General features: G+C 46.6%; 1 protein-coding gene across 1 annotated transcript in view; it reads right to left on the bottom strand.

Moving 5' to 3' along the window:
• The window catches only part of LOC122929311 (LIM homeobox transcription factor 1-alpha-like), a 124,094-nt gene that overhangs the window by 32,032 nt on the left and 75,117 nt on the right, over nucleotides 1-16,945 (bottom strand). The window contains exons 3-5 of the mRNA XM_044282830.1: nucleotides 14,524-14,756; nucleotides 11,985-12,136; nucleotides 11,631-11,708 (exon numbers count right to left, since the gene is read on the bottom strand). Coding sequence (XP_044138765.1) covers nucleotides 11,631-11,708; nucleotides 11,985-12,136; nucleotides 14,524-14,756 — 463 coding nt within the window. The remainder of the gene's footprint in view (nucleotides 1-11,630; nucleotides 11,709-11,984; nucleotides 12,137-14,523; nucleotides 14,757-16,945) is intronic.

The following is a 16,945-nucleotide window of genomic DNA, read 5'->3' as shown; positions in this document are numbered from 1 at the left end:
AGGCCGCACACTGCCACCAATGTTGTTACTGCTATAGAGGGAGGGGGGGCGATGGTGGTTGGCACACTGTGCCACCAACGATTTATTACAATAGAGGGAGGGAGGGGGGGGCGATGGTGGGCGCACACTGTGCCACCAACGATTTTCAAACTGGGGAGGGGGGGTCTGCCCCCTGCTGCCTGGCAGCCCTGATCTCTTACAGGGGAATATGACAGTACAATTAACCCCTTTAGGTGCCGCACCTGAAGGGGTTAATTGTGCTATCATATCCCCCTGTAAGAGATCGGGTGCTGCCAGGCAGCAGGGGGCAGTCTTGTACAAAGTTTGCAGTGTATTCACCATGGGAACGCTTCTGTGTTAGAATATACTGTCGGAAATGAGTTTTCACGAAGTGAAAACTTAGATCAGAAAAAGCTTTTATGCAGACGGATCTTCGGATCCGTCTGTATGAAAGCAACCTACGGCCACGGATCACGGACACGGATGCCAATCTTGTGTGCATCCGTGTTCTTTCACGGACCCATTGACTTGAATGGGTCCGTGAACCGTTATCCGTCAAAAAACGGCTGCAAAACGGTGCATTTTCCGATTTTTCCACGGACCCATTGAAAGTCAATGGGTCCGCGAAAAAAAATGGAAAACGGCACAACGGCCACGGATGCACACAACGGTCGTGCCGCACCTGAAGGGGTTAATTGTGCTATCATATCCCCCTGTAAGAGATCGGGTGCTGCCAGGCAGCAGGGGGCAGTCTTGTACAAAGTTTGCAGTGTATTCACCATGGGAACGCTTCTGTGTTAGAATATACTGTCGGAAATGAGTTTTCACGAAGTGAAAACTTAGATCAGAAAAAGCTTTTATGCAGACGGATCTTCGGATCCGTCTGTATGAAAGCAACCTACGGCCACGGATCACGGACACGGATGCCAATCTTGTGTGCATCCGTGTTCTTTCACGGACCCATTGACTTGAATGGGTCCGTGAACCGTTATCCGTCAAAAAACGGCTGCAAAACGGTGCATTTTCCGATTTTTCCACGGACCCATTGAAAGTCAATGGGTCCGCGAAAAAAAATGGAAAACGGCACAACGGCCACGGATGCACACAACGGTCGTGTGCATGAGGCCAAACGCCATTTCCCAATTTTACATATACAAATTAAAAAACTTTAAAAAAAAACTGAATTGGCATTGCCATGTCCGAAGTATCAAAATGTAAAGCTGTTTATGGTGCACAATGAACAATGAAAAAAATAAAAATGCTCACCTGCATTAAAACAAGTCCTTAAAAAGTAACATAAAAGTAAGTATCGGCTAAATTGTACTGACCCTTAGGCCTCATGCATGCACACGACCGTTCCGTTTTTTGCAGTCGGCAAACCACGGATCCGCAAAAAATGGAAGCCGTGGTGTGCCTTCCGCAATTTGCGGAACGGAACGGGCTGCCCATTGTAGAAATGCCTATTCTTGTCCGCAAAATGGACAAGTATAGGACATGTTATATTTTTTTTGCGGGGCCACTGAACGGAGCAACAGATGCGGACAGCACATGGAGTGCTGTCACAATCTTTTGCGGCCCCACTGAAGTGAATGGGTCCGCATCAGAGCCGCAAAAACTGCGGTTCAGATGCGGACCAAAACAACGGTTTTGTGCATGAGGCCTTAGAATGAGATTGTCATGTACATTTTTTGATTGCCATAAAAATAAAACAAAAAAATATATAATTGTGGTATTTTTCAATTTCACCCACAAGACTTTTTTCGGATTTTCCAATGCAAGATATCACAAATTAAACAGTGACAATGACTACGTGAATGAAATATTGGCCTAGTCCTTAACCCCTTAGCGACCAAGCCTGTTTGGGTCTTTATGAACAAGCGCTTTTCTTCCTTTTTTCATCGTCGCGTTCCAAAAGCTATAACTTTTTTTATTTTTCGTCTATATAGCTTGTTTTTTGCGGGACAAGTTGCAGTTTTTAATGGCTCCATTTTGGGGTACACATAACTTTCTGATTAACTTTTATTAACTCTTTCTGGGAGGAAGATGGGAAAAAAAGCAATTCCCTTACGTCCTCAACAGCAGCACAGATGGGGTTAACTGCCCCTGTGGACTGGTAGGACCGGCGGAATTTTAATGAGCCCAAGAACCAATAAACGATCTTCAGCTCCCTGAAAGGGAGGAGATCACCCCCCAGCCCACCGTGTTTTTTTCTGTCCTCTGGACAGGTGGACTGGCGTGTCGCTCCCTCTCTGGGAGTTGAAGATTGCTTAAGGGTTCCTTTTTCCCTCCTTAAAGCTTAGCTCGCTTTCTATGGATCTCAGTGCCTTTATTTTAGGCCTGATCATGGCGATTTCGGTCTGGGGTACCGTTGGGGAGGGGGGCGTCCCCTCCCCTCTTCTTTCATCATCTGTAGACGGTCCTCCGTTCCTCCGTTACCGCATGTGTGCGGCGCTATGGGCGCCGCCATTTTCCGGAAGTGACGCGCCCTAGGTGCGCTACGTCACTTCCGGTTTTCCGAAGCGATGCGGTGATGTATAAAACTCACCTTTCTTTAAACTGGCTCCCTAGAATGACATCCTGGACTTAGGAATTAGTCTGGGGAGACAATTTTTCGTTTAGGTAGAGCCAGTATAGGCTCTGGTTTTTCTGAGTGCTTGCTTTGGCAGCACATATACAAAAAAAAAAAAAAAGGGAGTGGTGCTGATCTCGTTTCAGGAACCCGCCCATTGGGCGGGGTTTCCTCCTTTTAAGCGCCCAGAGCCCATCAGTCAGTGCTCTGGTTGCGTTGCTTTCACAAGTTAGCTCCAGAGCTCTCCTGTGCTTTGTGATATTCCTGCAGTATTGCTTTGCTTGGGTTTTGTACTTCCTCTTCTTTCAGCTCTATTTCTTCTAGTGCTGGTGGGCCCCCTTAAGGTCTGGTTTTCTCCACCTCCTGATGTTGTAGGTGTTATGACCTGTTTTGTTTCTTCCATTACAGACTATGGCTTCCCCTAAGGAGGATCAGCGGAAGGCTGGGGCCAAGAGGAAGCATTTGGCATGTTACGAATGTAACACACCCCTAGTTGACAGCTGTCCTTACTCCAGATGTGAGAGTTGTCGCACGGCATCCACGGAACCCACGATGCAGGAGATGTTCCAATGGACCAAGACATACGTGGATGATTCCATCAAGGGAGTAGTTCAGCTACTTAATGAGAGGCTACCAGGTCCCTCTCAGACTCCCATGGAGGTGGTCGCACCGGTCGAAAGACCTACCCCCTGTTCAGTGGGGTCTTCTTCTTCTGAGGAAGAAGAATCTACTTCTTGCTTTTTTCCTCCAGAAAAGACGCAGAAGTTACTCAAGTCCATCAGGTCGGGGGACCAGGATGTTGACATGGGGGAGTCCTCCGATCCCGCCGGTCGGACACAGCGTGTCTTTAGAGCGGATGAGACCCTCCTCTCTGTGATGCGCACAGAGTGGAAAAAGCCTGAGAAGGGTCCAGTGCTTACCAGAAAATTCAGACTCATGTACCCGATGGCTAAACCCTTGGTGGAATCGTGGGGTTCCGTTCCCAAGGTGGACATGGCTATAGCCAAGTTGTCCCGGCGCACTCTAGTCCCTGCAGACGATGGGTCTAGCCTGCAGGACCCTCTAGACCGGAGGGCAGAGTGCACCCTTAGGAGGGGTTACGCGGCGGCCGCTGCCTCCGCATCTACTTCCATTGCGGCCACTGAGGTAGCCACCTATCTACGCTCTAGGCTTAATCAAATCCAGACGGATGTGGACCAGAGCGTATCAAGAGACGACATCCTGGCAGCCTTCAAGTCAGCCAACCTGGCTATGGACTTTTTAGTTGATTCCTCCCAGATGCAGCTAAAGCTGGCCGCCAAAACTATGGCCCTAGTTTCAGCTGCCCGCAGACCACTCTGGCTGAAACCGTGGATCGCGGATAACGCATCCAAGTTTAACCTTTGTGGGCTCCCCTTCGAACCAGATAGGTTATTCGGGTCCGAATTGGACAAAATAATGGAGGGGCTCTCCGATAAAAAAGGGAAGAGCCTCCCCCAGCAGCCCTTTCGGGGACGCCCCAGACAGGAAAAGAAGGGCGGAGGTCGTTCTGGGCAGCAGTCTAGGCGCAGAGATTGGGGGGGGCCGTCTCGTAAATATCCGAGACGCCCCCGCAAACCCACCAGGGAGGCAAAACCCTCCTGACTATGGGCCTCCTCGAGGCTCTTGGATAAGCCCTGCTGCCCCTGCAGTGTCTCCTCTAGATTTTCCCGTACCCCTCCCCCAGATTCCCGTGGGGGGCCGTCTTACCCACTTCAAAGACTCTTGGAGCCGGTTGATTGCAGACCCCTGGGTCCAGGACATAGTTTCCGCCGGGTACCGGGTAGATCTTATCTCTCTCCCCCCAGAGAGATTCATCGCCACACGAAGCTTCGGGTCTGCCAAACAGGTGGTCCTAGAATCTTACATTCAGGACTATATTTCCAAGGGAGCCCTGGAGGAGGTACCGGCAGGGGAGAGGGGCCTAGGGATTTATTCACCAGTGTTCCTGGTTCCCAAGAAGACAGGAGATCTCCGGATGATCATCGATTTGAGATTCCTCAATCGATTTATAAGGAAAACAAGGTTTCGCATGGAAACCATAAGGTCAGTCAGCCATATCCTCAATCTTGGGGACGTCATGGCTACTCTGGACCTCAAGGATGCGTACCTTCACATTCCGATCCATTCCGCTTCCCGGAAACTCCTCAGGATCGCGGTCCAGATCTCAGGGGTTTGCAGGCACTTTCAGTTCGCCGTGCTTCCCTTCGGAATCTCTTCTGCCCCCCTCATCTTCACCAAGGTGGTGGTTTCGGTGGTGGCAGCTTTGAGACTCCAAGGTCTGACTATTATTCCTTATCTGGACGATTGGCTTTTCATAGCCTCTTCAGTTCCGATCCTTACCCACCATCTTCAGGTCGCAGTCTCCTTTCTCTTCCGCCTAGGCTGGATTATCAACTGGCAGAAGTCGAATGTGAGCCCATCGACTTCAATCCATTACTTAGGATTCGTGGTCGACTCTGTGGAGATGTCCCTCCGGTTGACTCCAGAAAGGAGAGCGCGGATTCAGGACCTGGCAAAGGTCCTTTATGTCCCTCGTCGAGTCTCTATCCGGACTCTCATGAAGATGCTGGGGCTCATGTCAGCGGCTGCGGATGCGGTCCCTTGGGCGTTATGGCACCTCCGTCCTCTTCAGTCGGAGGTCTTACACCTATGGAACGGCAGCCCTGCGGGGCTAGATTCCCTGTGCTCCCTGTCCGGTCAAACCCGAAATTCCCTCAGATGGTGGTTTCAGCTACCAGCAGGGAAGTCTATGACCCAACCAGCTTGGGTCATATTGACTACAGACGCGTCCCTTGTAGGCTGGGGCGCTCACCTGGACGGATCCCCAATTCAGGGATCTTGGTCTCCTCTGGAGCGGCATCTTTCCTCCAATCTTCGCGAGATGCGAGCTATCCGGCTAGCCCTCCTTCACTTTGCGCCTCAGATCCGGGGCAAAGCAGTGAAAGTCCAGTCAGACAATATGACTGCAGTCCTCTATATAAACAAACAGGGAGGCACAAGATCATTGCCCCTTCTGTCAGAGATCGGGGTAATTCTTCGGTGGGCAGAGCTGAACCTTTCCCATCTATCTGCCGTTCATATTCGAGGCTCCCTCAATATGATAGCGGACCGCTTAAGTCGAGGATTACCGACCATGGAGTGGTCTCTGCATCCGGAGATCTTCAGGCAGCTAGTTCACAGATGGGGTATGCCAGAAGTGGATCTCATGGCAACCAGGTTCAACGCCAAGGTGATGAGGTTCTGTTCCCTCTACAGGGAAGACAACCCCCTGGCGATAGATGCTCTGTCAATACCGTGGAGGTTCAGGCTGGCTTACATCTTCCCTCCCTTTTCCATGATACCGAGGGTATTGATGAAAATCCGTCAGGATCAGGCCTCGGTAATAGCCATCATACCGTTTTGGCCCAGAAGATCCTGGTTTACCCAGCTCATTCAGATGAGTCGGGGACAATACTGGAGACTCCCCCCGGAGCAGACCCTGGTGTCGTGGGACACTCACCTCTGCCCAGATCTGCACAGGTTCAACCTGACAGCCTGGAGGTTGATCAGTCCCTTCCCAATATAGAAGGGCTTTCCGAGTCGGTCCTGAGAACTTTGTCGCATTCCCGAGCAGAGTCTACAAAGAAGGCCTACTCCAGGATCATGAGAATCTTCGAGGCATGGTGTGATTCCAGACAGGTGGCGTCTGCAGATCCGCCCCTTCCTGCGATACTTCAATTTCTTCAGGATGGATTAGATAGAGGCCTATCTCCAGCTACCTTGAAGGTACAGGTTTATGCCATCTCGGCCTGTCTCAACAGGCCACATTCTCGGGACCCACTCATCAAACGCTTCCTGAAGGGAGCTGAAAGACTAAAGCCTACTATACTGAAACCTATCCCCCAGTGGGATCTTTCAGTAGTGCTCAGGGGGCTAGCATCTCCCCCCTTCGAGCCCTTGGAGGAGGTAAATTTTAAATTTTTGACTTTAAAGATGGTCTTTCTTCTGGCTATAGCTTCAGCCAAAAGAGTTTCTGAATTGCAGGCTTTCTCCGCAAATCACCCGTACATTATTTTTCTACAGGATAGAGTACTCCTGAAGTTTTTACCTTACTTCAGGCCTAAGGTGCCTACTTTCCAGAACATCAATCAGGTAATATCTTTACCAGTTTTGTTTACAGCCTCCTCCTCTGATACTCCAGCTAGAGACCCGCTGGATATTTCAAGATGCCTCCAGATCTATGTGGATAGATCTAGTGAGTTCAGGATAGATGAGAATCTTCTTATCCTGTTTGCCGGTAAGTCTAAAGGCCGTAAAGCGTCTAAAGCCACCATTAGTCGCTGGATCAAGGAGGCCATTATGGAAGCTTTCGTCTCCCAATCCTTAGATCCTCCCGAGTTTGTGAGGGCCCATTCTACTAGGGCGGTCTCCACCTCGGTTGCGGAGAGAAGACTCCTCCCCTTAGAGTTGATCTGTAAGGCGGCCTCCTGGAGCTCTGAGTCAACCTTCATCTCCCATTATAGGATAGATGCTAGGATGGCAGAGTTTTCGGCTTTTGGGCAGACTGTTCTTAGTTCTGCCAGGCATGAGGACCCTCCCTAGGGGATTCTTCTTGCTATCTCCCCATCTGTGCTGCTGTTGAGGACGTAAGGGAATCGTTAATTTCTAACGATAATTTGTTTTCCCTTAGTCCTAACAGCAGCACACAAATATCCCACCCTAAATACATTATGCTTGTTAAAAACACGGTGGGCTGGGGGGTGATCTCCTCCCTTTCAGGGAGCTGAAGATCGTTTATTGGTTCTTGGGCTCATTAAAATTCCGCCGGTCCTACCAGTCCACAGGGGCAGTTAACCCCATCTGTGCTGCTGTTAGGACTAAGGGAAAACAAATTATCGTTAGAAATTAACGATACTGCCACTGCGTTTTTACAAAATTCATTTTACAGCGTTCATTTTTCGGTATAAATAACATAATATATTTATTCTCTGGGTCAGTACGATTACATATAGTTTTCTTTTACGTTTTACAACTTTTTTGCAATAAAACGCCTTTTTTTTAAGAAAAAAAGTTTTTGCATTGCCGCTTTCCCAAGATCCATAACTTTAGAAAAAAAATTTTCTATGGGGTTGTGCGGGGGCTTGATTTTTGCGGGACGACTTGTATTTTTCATTGGTATCATGTTCGAGTAAATGGCGCTTTTTGATAGCTTGTTATTAAGTTTTTTCGGTGGCAACTAAGAATAAATAAGTAATTCTGTCTTTTTTTTATTTAGTTATTTTTTTACAGCGTTCACCGTAGGGGATAATTTATGTGATATTTATGTAGTCCGGGTCATTATGGACGTGGCAATACCAAACATATAGGGGAGATATTTTTTTTTTGCAATTTTTTTTCATTGAAAAGCGTATTTTCAATGAAAAAAAGCGTATTTGTTAATGGAATTTTTTTATTTAATAAATGTGGTTTTTTTTGTTGTTTTTTTTTTACCACTTAATAGTCCCACAAGGGGACTATAACCGACAGTATTTTGATTGCTTTTAAAATGCAGTGCAATATCCCTATACTGCCCTGCATTTTAATGGCAATGCTATTCTAACATTGACCAGCAGGCTGCGCCAGAGAGGTGCAGCCTGCTGGAAATTACTACAGCCGGGTAGCCTTCAAACACATCAGCACCCCGTGATTGTCGGTGCGGGCTGTTAGAGCAGGGCTGTGGCTCTCGTGCGAGAGCCGAGTCCGTGCTCCCCGGGGGACCCGTGCAGCTCTTAGACTGGGCCGCTGTAAAAAAGCGGTGGCCCAGTCTAAGGCCCCTTAGTGACTGACGTATGGGTAGTCACTAAGGGGTTAAAGGGCATGTGTCAGCAGATTTGTACCTATGACACTGGCTGACCTGTTACATGTGCACTTGGCAGCTGAAGACATCTGTGTTGGTCCCATGTAAATATGTGTCCCATTGCTGAGCAAAATGATGTTTTAATATATGCAAATGAGCCTCTGGAGCAATGAGCTCAGCTCTCTCTGCAATTACAATTACCCCGCTGCTCCTAGAGGCTAATTTGCATATATTAAAACATTATATTTCTCAGCAATGAGGACACATATGAACATGGGACCAACACAGATGCCTTCAGCTGCCAAGCGCACATGGAACAGGTCAGCCAGCTTCATAGGTACAGAACTGCTGAGAGAAGACCTTTAAGGAGTTAAAGCTGTAGTACACTGCCCGATGTTCAGACAGTACAAGTGCCATTGGATAATACCACGGGTTGATGCAAACTGAATGTGAGGGGAATGATTACAACCGCAGTGGTTCCTCCCTCATTCTCTTCTATTCATTATCGGCAGCACATTCATGATGAGAGAGTAGTGGATGCATGGAATAGCCTTCCTGCAGAAGTGGCAGCTGCAGATACAGTGGAGGAGTTTAAGCATGCATGGGATAGGCATAAGGCCATCCTTCATATAAGATAGGGCCAGGGGCTATCCATAGTATTCAGTATATTGGGCAGACTAGATGGGCCAAATGGTTCTTATCTGCCGACACATTCTATGTTTCTACGTTTCTATGCTGTTTTATTGGCTGATCGATTATACGAACCAGTTATCGGAAATGAGCTTTCCTTTGAATTCTTGTTCCCAATAATTGGCCTGAAAATCATGTGGTCCAATATGGCCCTTAAAAGGCTTCTCCGGGAATATAGATTTTTTTTCAAGAGCCCCCCGCCTGCCTCTGTAAACAGAAGATTAATACTTATCTGCTCCCTGTCGCTGGTCCTCAGCGCTGCCTCCTGCATGTCCATGTTCCAGTCTCCATGCAGTGTGTACATCCGCTGGGAATGGTCACAATGACTGGCTTCAGTGTTGACATGCTGCTTGTGGCCACATCACCTGTGAAGCCAGTCTATGCCTGCAACAGGGTCGTTTCTGCCATGAGGCGAGATGAGAATCTCGCCTCAGGCGGCAATTTTCAGTATTTTTGAGGGGGGGCATCCACACAGCAGTTAAACACTACTGGATGCCGGCAGTGTTCCCTTTAAGCTGCGGTCCGCCCCGGGTCCCTGCTCTTAGGGGGGTGCCAGAAGCAATGAACGCTTCCATCAATACAGATGGAAGCGCTCGTTGCCGAAACGCTGGGAGCTGCGGTCCTGTCACTCACCGACCGCTCAGCTCCCGCACTCCTTCTCTCCTTCAGGTCAGCGGCGCACAGAATGGTTAAGTAGGGAGATTTTTCCCTGCTCCACCATTCAGCCTGCAGGCGCAGATCGTGCTGCCGGCCTGTGTGGGAGGAGCCTTCAGCTCCATAGTCTGCCTAAGCTCCTCCCACTCAGTGCTGCAGAGTGATCTGTGTCTGCAGGGGAGTGAGGACTGTGAGCCTCAGGAATGGGGCAAGATGAGTAGGTTCTGTGTTTTTTTTTTGTGGTTCTTTTTTAACACAGAGAGGGCATTACTACTGCAAAGGGTGCACAGAGGGCATTACTACTATAAAGGGGGCACAGAGGAGAGGGCATTACTACTACAAAGGGTGCACAGGGGGCATTACTACTATAAAGGGGGCACAGAGGGCATTACTACTATAAAGGGGAGACAGAGGGCATTGCTACTATAAATGGGGGAACAGAGGGCATTGCTACTATAAAGGGGGCACAGAGGGCTTTACTACTGTGAAGGGGGCACAGTGGGCATTACTACTATGAAGGGGCACAATAGGCATTATTACTATGAAGGGGGCATAATGGGCATTATTACTATCAAGAGGGCACAATGGGCATTACTACTGTGCAGGGGCACAGAGGGCATTACTACTGTGAAGGGGGCACAGTGGTGATTACTACTATGAAGGGGGCACAATGGACATTGCTAGTGTGAAGGGGGCCCAAAGTGCATTACTAATGTAAAGGGGGCTCAAAGAGGGTATAACAACTGTGACGGGACTTAACTATTATGGGGGCACAGAGTGGGCATTACTACTGGGAGGGTATTACCACTGTGAAGGGGGCACAGATGTGTCTTTCCCTCTGTGTGTCTGTCCCTGTGTGTGTGTCTGTCCCCATCACCATGGCCTATGTCTTGACGCAGCTGCATCAGGACGTTCTGTAAGGGGCAAGAAGAAGGAAGATGAGGCAGCTCCACCAGCATGGATTCCCATGGGAGAGGCACAGGGAAGCACACTAAGGACGTAGGTAACACTACCACATTACCAGCACTAGTGTTATCTGTGGTTTTACATAGGACTGCAGGTAACATCTACTATAGTATCTGTACTTGTACCACCCCAGTTCTGGCAGGACAGTCTCGGAGTTCGTGGCCACTTGGCTTTCACACAATTTTTTAATGGGAGAGGGGCGCCATTTCCATTTTTCCCTCAGGCAGCAGAAGAGCTAGAATCGGCCCTGCCTACAGCATATTTGTGACTACGCCCCTGCTGTGCCGGATGTAAACACTGCATAGGGAGTACTCATTTGAACACTCGGTTGTGAGCTGCCTGCTTGTCTTTGGTGGATTTCTGTTGGGGGCGATCTGATCTAAGGCCTGTTTCACACTACCGGCAGTAGTTTTGGCAGTCTGTTGCGGCAGAGAAGAGCCTGCTGGAGCTCTACAGGAATGTCTGACTGCCAGGAATACTGCCGGCAGTGTAAAACAGGCCTTAGCCTGCTTTTGGTGTGCACCAAGTGAAAATTCAGTCTTAGAGTGCTGTCCACCCTGTATTTATTGCTTTTTTGTCTCATTCCTCCACCCACCCTTGAAAATAATACATTTGAATAAAATTGATGCCAATAAAAAAGTAATGGCTCTTGGAATACAGCGATACACATTTTTTGCATGTGCTACTATTATTATGTATTACATGGATGGTTATTTGTCCAAATGGTCAATCTGTAATACCACCTTTCCCCTGTAGTGGCCGCTTGAAGGGAAATGCCTTGGCTTCCCCTGGCAACATTAGTTGTTTTCCGGGAGTTATATCTACGTTGATCAGCTGATTGCCACAGTGACTGTGCCAGTTAGATTACCCCTTTAATGACATAGAAGAGCTTGGAGAGTAGACTTGTATCTGTACCTTGGCTCTCTGGTTCTGGAACCAAACCTGAACAACACGCACGGTCAGACCTGTCTCTGCTGCCAGTGTCTCCCTCACCTGCCAAGATAAACACTATGTAAATATTGAGTACGGGCAGGATGCTATCATGTGGAGGGAAGATCATTACTGCTACATCTGTACTCCCACCAGTAAAGTCATCATAGTGAGGGATTCAATGGGTAATAGTTCCACAGATGCAGGATAAGATACAATCAATCTGTAATTCACAGTGATTAAAGTCTAGGTGACTAGCAGGTCCTGCTCGAATTCAGAAGCTAGAGGACTGTCAATACAAAGACATAGCTACAATAATATACCAAGGTCTGTCAGTACCTTTCTGCAAGGCTTGGAAGACACCTCAAATGATGCCTTAAAAGCTCTGCGCTGCTGTGTAGTGAGAATTGTTCTCGGCCTCTTCGATCGTTTAAGTTCTTTCGCTTCTTCGCTTCCTTTCCCATGATTCCCCTCCTCGTCTTCACTTTTAACTGAAAGCAGCAGAACACATTTACATACATGAAACAAGTCGTGATATACCCCATGTCATGTGATTTTTAGTAACTGGACCATTTTAGCACAGTTTTCTGGGACTTTTTACCTCTCTACCTATTTTGTATATAAACAATTATCTCAGGATTCATGTACAGTTAAATATGAGCCATGAGTTCCCTGCACCACCATCCCCCTGCTGCCAGTGGTTCAGCACAACCAAGTGTGATACAGTGACGTCAGCGTGCCTGCTACGCCGAGCCACAGACGGCAGAGACCAGAGCAGAGCTCTTCTGCATCTTCTGCATCATGCATGGCTTAGTGTAAAACAATTTGGCGACATTGTCACTCCTTTGCCTTTTCAAAAGTTAGGAGGTATGCAATCTATCACCTATCTATCTATCTATCACGTGGTGGTTTACTGCTAAAGGCTATGTACACCTTCAGAGGCAATTTTTGTTTATGATTGCATTTTACTCATTTTTTGCAAAAAATGATATTTTCAATTGGCCTTTATTAAAAATATTGAGCCCTTCTGTCACAAAGTGTTAACTGTTTTTCTAGCTGTGTGACTGGTACTTTAATTTTCACTTTTTGCTTGTCATCTAGTAATAACCCTTATCTCTAATTTACTGAGAGGTCATAAACATTTAAGCCACATTCTTACCAGTAAGTTAAGGATTGAGCGATAATGAGTGTTTATATCAGAGAGCAGAGATAAGGAGCCTGTCAGTTGAGCTGCCTGACGGAAAAAAGAAAAAAATCAGAGGCTGCTAATAGAGCATCTCAGTCCTGTACAGAAAAAAGGGCTCCATATTTTTAATAAAGACCAATTGAAAAAATTATGTTTAGCTCAAAATAAGTACAATGCAATAAACTAAATTGCCCCCAAAGATGTACATAGCCTTTAAGTACTATGATTCACTCTTACAAGAATTAATGTACACACCTTTATTGATAACCATAGCTAATGTGACTTTATAATAAACTCTGTATTCCAAAAAGCTGTGAATGGGTAGGAATTAGTTAACTGGCAGCCCATAGTGATAGTTGCCAGATAGTGGGCTGGTCGCACTTTCCCCTGGCTAGTTAGTTCCTGGCAAGTAGGCCAAGAGGGAGGACGTATATGTAGTTGCTGGTTTGTAAGCCAGACAAGCTAGAAGAAGAATTCTTCTCCAGGAATACACCATCCCTGTCACTGGAAAGCTACCAGAAAAGCAACTATGCTAAGAACAAACCTCTGAGGGAGAAAAGAACAGCCTTTTTAGAGAAGGTTGAGGGACATTTCAAAGGGACAATCTTTGGTCAAAAGCCAGTGAAAGGTAACACACTTTTACAGTTGTAGACTTCTATACAAACCAATCCACTGCATGTGTTTTGGTCTGTATTGCTTCTGCTGCCCACCACACTACTGAGACAGACCTGCCATTCGTTAAAGGACTGCACCCCACACTTGGTCATTACAGAAAGATATTGAAAGAGAATTTGCACCTCTTGGCTTAATTGGGAAGTTGGTTGTATTAATGAGACTTAGAGAGGCATTTATTTTATGGACCATGGGGGGTCATTTACTAAGACGTTTTAGACACCGGTCTTAATAACCCCTATACCTGACGGTGAATCCATCAAAGATATGAAGAGGTGCCGGCCTCTACATAACTTTGGCGGATCCAGCGCCAGTCTAAATGTAAGACAGCTTCCTTGCTGGCTTACATTTAGACCATTTTGTACACCTAAAACAGACGTAGAAAATGATGAATGAGTCGGGCCTGCTGGTCCATCCCCTGCTCACACCACGCCCACTTTTTTAGACCTAGCGTCAGTGGGAAAAAGTCATATAGGCATATTTCTGGATAGGAAAGTACCCCCTATATCCCTAGATACAGCCTTGGGAAATCTGTGTGTATAACTGGGACAGACTGATCTCAATTTTGCATATGCTTGTTTGTGACATATGCCCAAAGTGCCTCAGTAAACTACATTGGACTTGTTACCCCAAAATCGGCCACCATATTGCCTTGCATCGCCTGCCTGCACTGTCACTCCATCGCCCCACCTGCCACTGCCTCGAGGGAGCCCTTTCTTGCACCCCGCTGTTCATCTAACAACAAGGGCACCCCAGCCACTGCCAGGCAGGAGCACCAAAACCATCTTGTGCCCTGCGATCAAGATGCGTTGAATCTATCTATCTAACTATCTTTATTTTTCAAGACTTGAAAGTCTCTTAACTACCATCTACTTGATGGTCATCACCAGTTATTATAGCTGTGTATATATACTACATTACCAATATGCCCACACATTTCTCAGCATAGTTGTTATTCAGTTCCACCATGGCTAGAAGACAGACAATCTTACCTATAAATGTAGGTAGACTGCAACCTACCAGATCCAGCTGGAGTCAGGCTGAAGGCACTGAGCATCTCTCTCTCCCTCTCATAGTCACTGCGACACAGCAGCTGCCCTTCTTTTAACACAAATTCATCTCCTCGCTCCAGTCTTCGCTCACACTCGCAGCAGTAGAAGCAGGCCACATGATACACATGGTTGAGAACACGCATGATGAGTTCAGATGGCATCACTGTCTTCAGGCAGCTGTTGCATTTAGTAGCAAAAAGCCTATGAGATATGAAGATTTAAGTGAACATATATTTGAAGATTTAGCAGTCTGTGGATCTGAAACATTGATCCTTTCGTATGAGGCTAGTATCAGCAGGGTCAGACTATGATTCCATGGTTCCACCAGAGGAAATTATTCTTTATCATCAATAAAGTCTAATAGGTTTTGATTTAAAGAGATTTTTTATTTTTTTGCTCCTGGACCTTTGAGATCAGAGCCTGGGTCCACTGGACGATCCTCTGGTACTCTCTCTGGTGGGCCGCTCCGACACTGAGTATTGGCATTATTATGTTGCTGTCGGTAATTTGTATCAAGTAAAAGGTGGTAATTTATCAATCATTTTGATGTTTCAAAGAAAACATAGAGGGGAATTTATTCCATTTTTTGCCAGAATGTTGCACAAAAAAAAGTTGCAAATTTTGGTGCACCCTACTTTTTGCCAAAACTGTAAGGCCTCTTTCACACGGGTGAGATTTCCGCGAGGGTGCAATGTGTGAGGTGAACGCATTGCACCCGCACTGAATCCGGACCCGTTCATTTCTATGGGGCTGTGACAATGAGCGGTGATTTTCACGCATCACTTGTGCGTTGTGTGAAAATCGCAGCATGCTCTATTTTGTGCGTTTTTCACGCAACGCAGGCCCCATAGAAGTGAATGGAGCTGCGTGAAAATCGCAAGCATCCGCAAGCAAGTGCGGATGCGGTGCTATTTTCACACACGGTTGTTAGGAGACGATCAGGATGGGGACCCAATCATTATTATTTTCCCTTATAACAAGTTTATAAGGGAAAATAATAGCATTCTGAATAAAGAATGCATAGTACAATAGCGCTGGAGGGGTTAACAAAAAATAAAAAATAATTTAACTCACCTTAATCCACTTGTTTGCACAGCCCGGCTTCTCTTCTTTCTTCTTCTTTGAGGAAAAGGACCTGTGGTGACGTCACTGCGCTCATCACATGGTCTATCACATGATCCATCACCATGGTGATGGATCATGTGATGGACTATATGATGAGCACAGTGACGTCACCACAGGTCCTTTTCCTCACAGATCAGCAAAGAAGAAGACAAAAGAGAAGCCGGGCTGCACGAACAAGTGAGTTAATTAATAAATAAAAAAATTTAACCCCTCCAGCCCTATTTTACTAAGCATTCTGTATTCAGCATGATATTATTTTCTCTTATAACCATGTTATAAGGGAAAATAATTACATTTACACAACCTTGAACCCAAACCTGAACTTCAGTGAAGAAGTTCGGGTCTGGGTACCACATTAAGTTTTTTATCACGTGTGTGCAAAACGCATTGCACCAGTGCGATAAAAACTGAACAACGCAACGCAATCAAAACTGACTGAAATTGCATACCTACTTGCGCAGGTTTTTCACGCAGTGCACCCGGGATGCATCCTGAGCCAAAACCTGACGCCTGTGTGAAAGAGGCCTATAACTCTTTAGTGATTTTACCTCACTGTAGCCCATTATGAAAAGTGGGTGTGGTTAGCTATGTAAATTTGATGTATTCCTGATTTATCAACTGCAACTTTTTTTAAAGTTGTAAAACAAGACACAGTTTTATTGGAGTCACATGTCTAGACAGAAATGTTATATAAAGATTCACCAAATGTATCAATGTGTGATGTCATGTTAAATTCCTTCTATAGTTTTAAAACTAAGCCAAGCACATGGAGAAGAGTCTGGGTGTGGGGACAGCAGTCTTTTATGTGAATCTCTTTGTCCTGATCACTTGATTGACAGGTCTCTACCTATATGTAAACATTATTTAAACATATGTAAACATTTTAAACAAAATATTTTCTACCTATTAAAGGCGTTACCCGATCCTATAAACACCCCCCGAAATTCCAGGGTCCCTCTTAGAGAACATACTTACCTGGTCCCCGACACCTGCATCCCTCCTGATCCATGCACAGACGCTGACCCAGGCTCCCGACGGTGACTTGTTCTTCTAGCACCCCATGTGACGTCACAATGCAAGGGGGGGCAGGTCGCGGCCTGCTATTGGCTGCACCCCCTGTCACCGGATGTTGCAATTTGTATGACGGTCAAAGGAAACATGTCACATGGTGGCTGAGCTGTAGCTTGTTATAGAGCAGGAGGAGCTGAGCAGATTGATATATTCTTTTATCTGAAGATACTCCATATAACATGTAGATCAACATG

Source organism: Bufo gargarizans, chromosome 2 (assembly GCF_014858855.1).
Source record: "Bufo gargarizans isolate SCDJY-AF-19 chromosome 2, ASM1485885v1, whole genome shotgun sequence".
Taxonomy (NCBI): Eukaryota; Metazoa; Chordata; class Amphibia; order Anura; family Bufonidae; genus Bufo; species Bufo gargarizans.
Note: the sequence above shows the minus strand (reverse complement) of the source record. Positions and strands in the feature narration are given on the sequence as shown.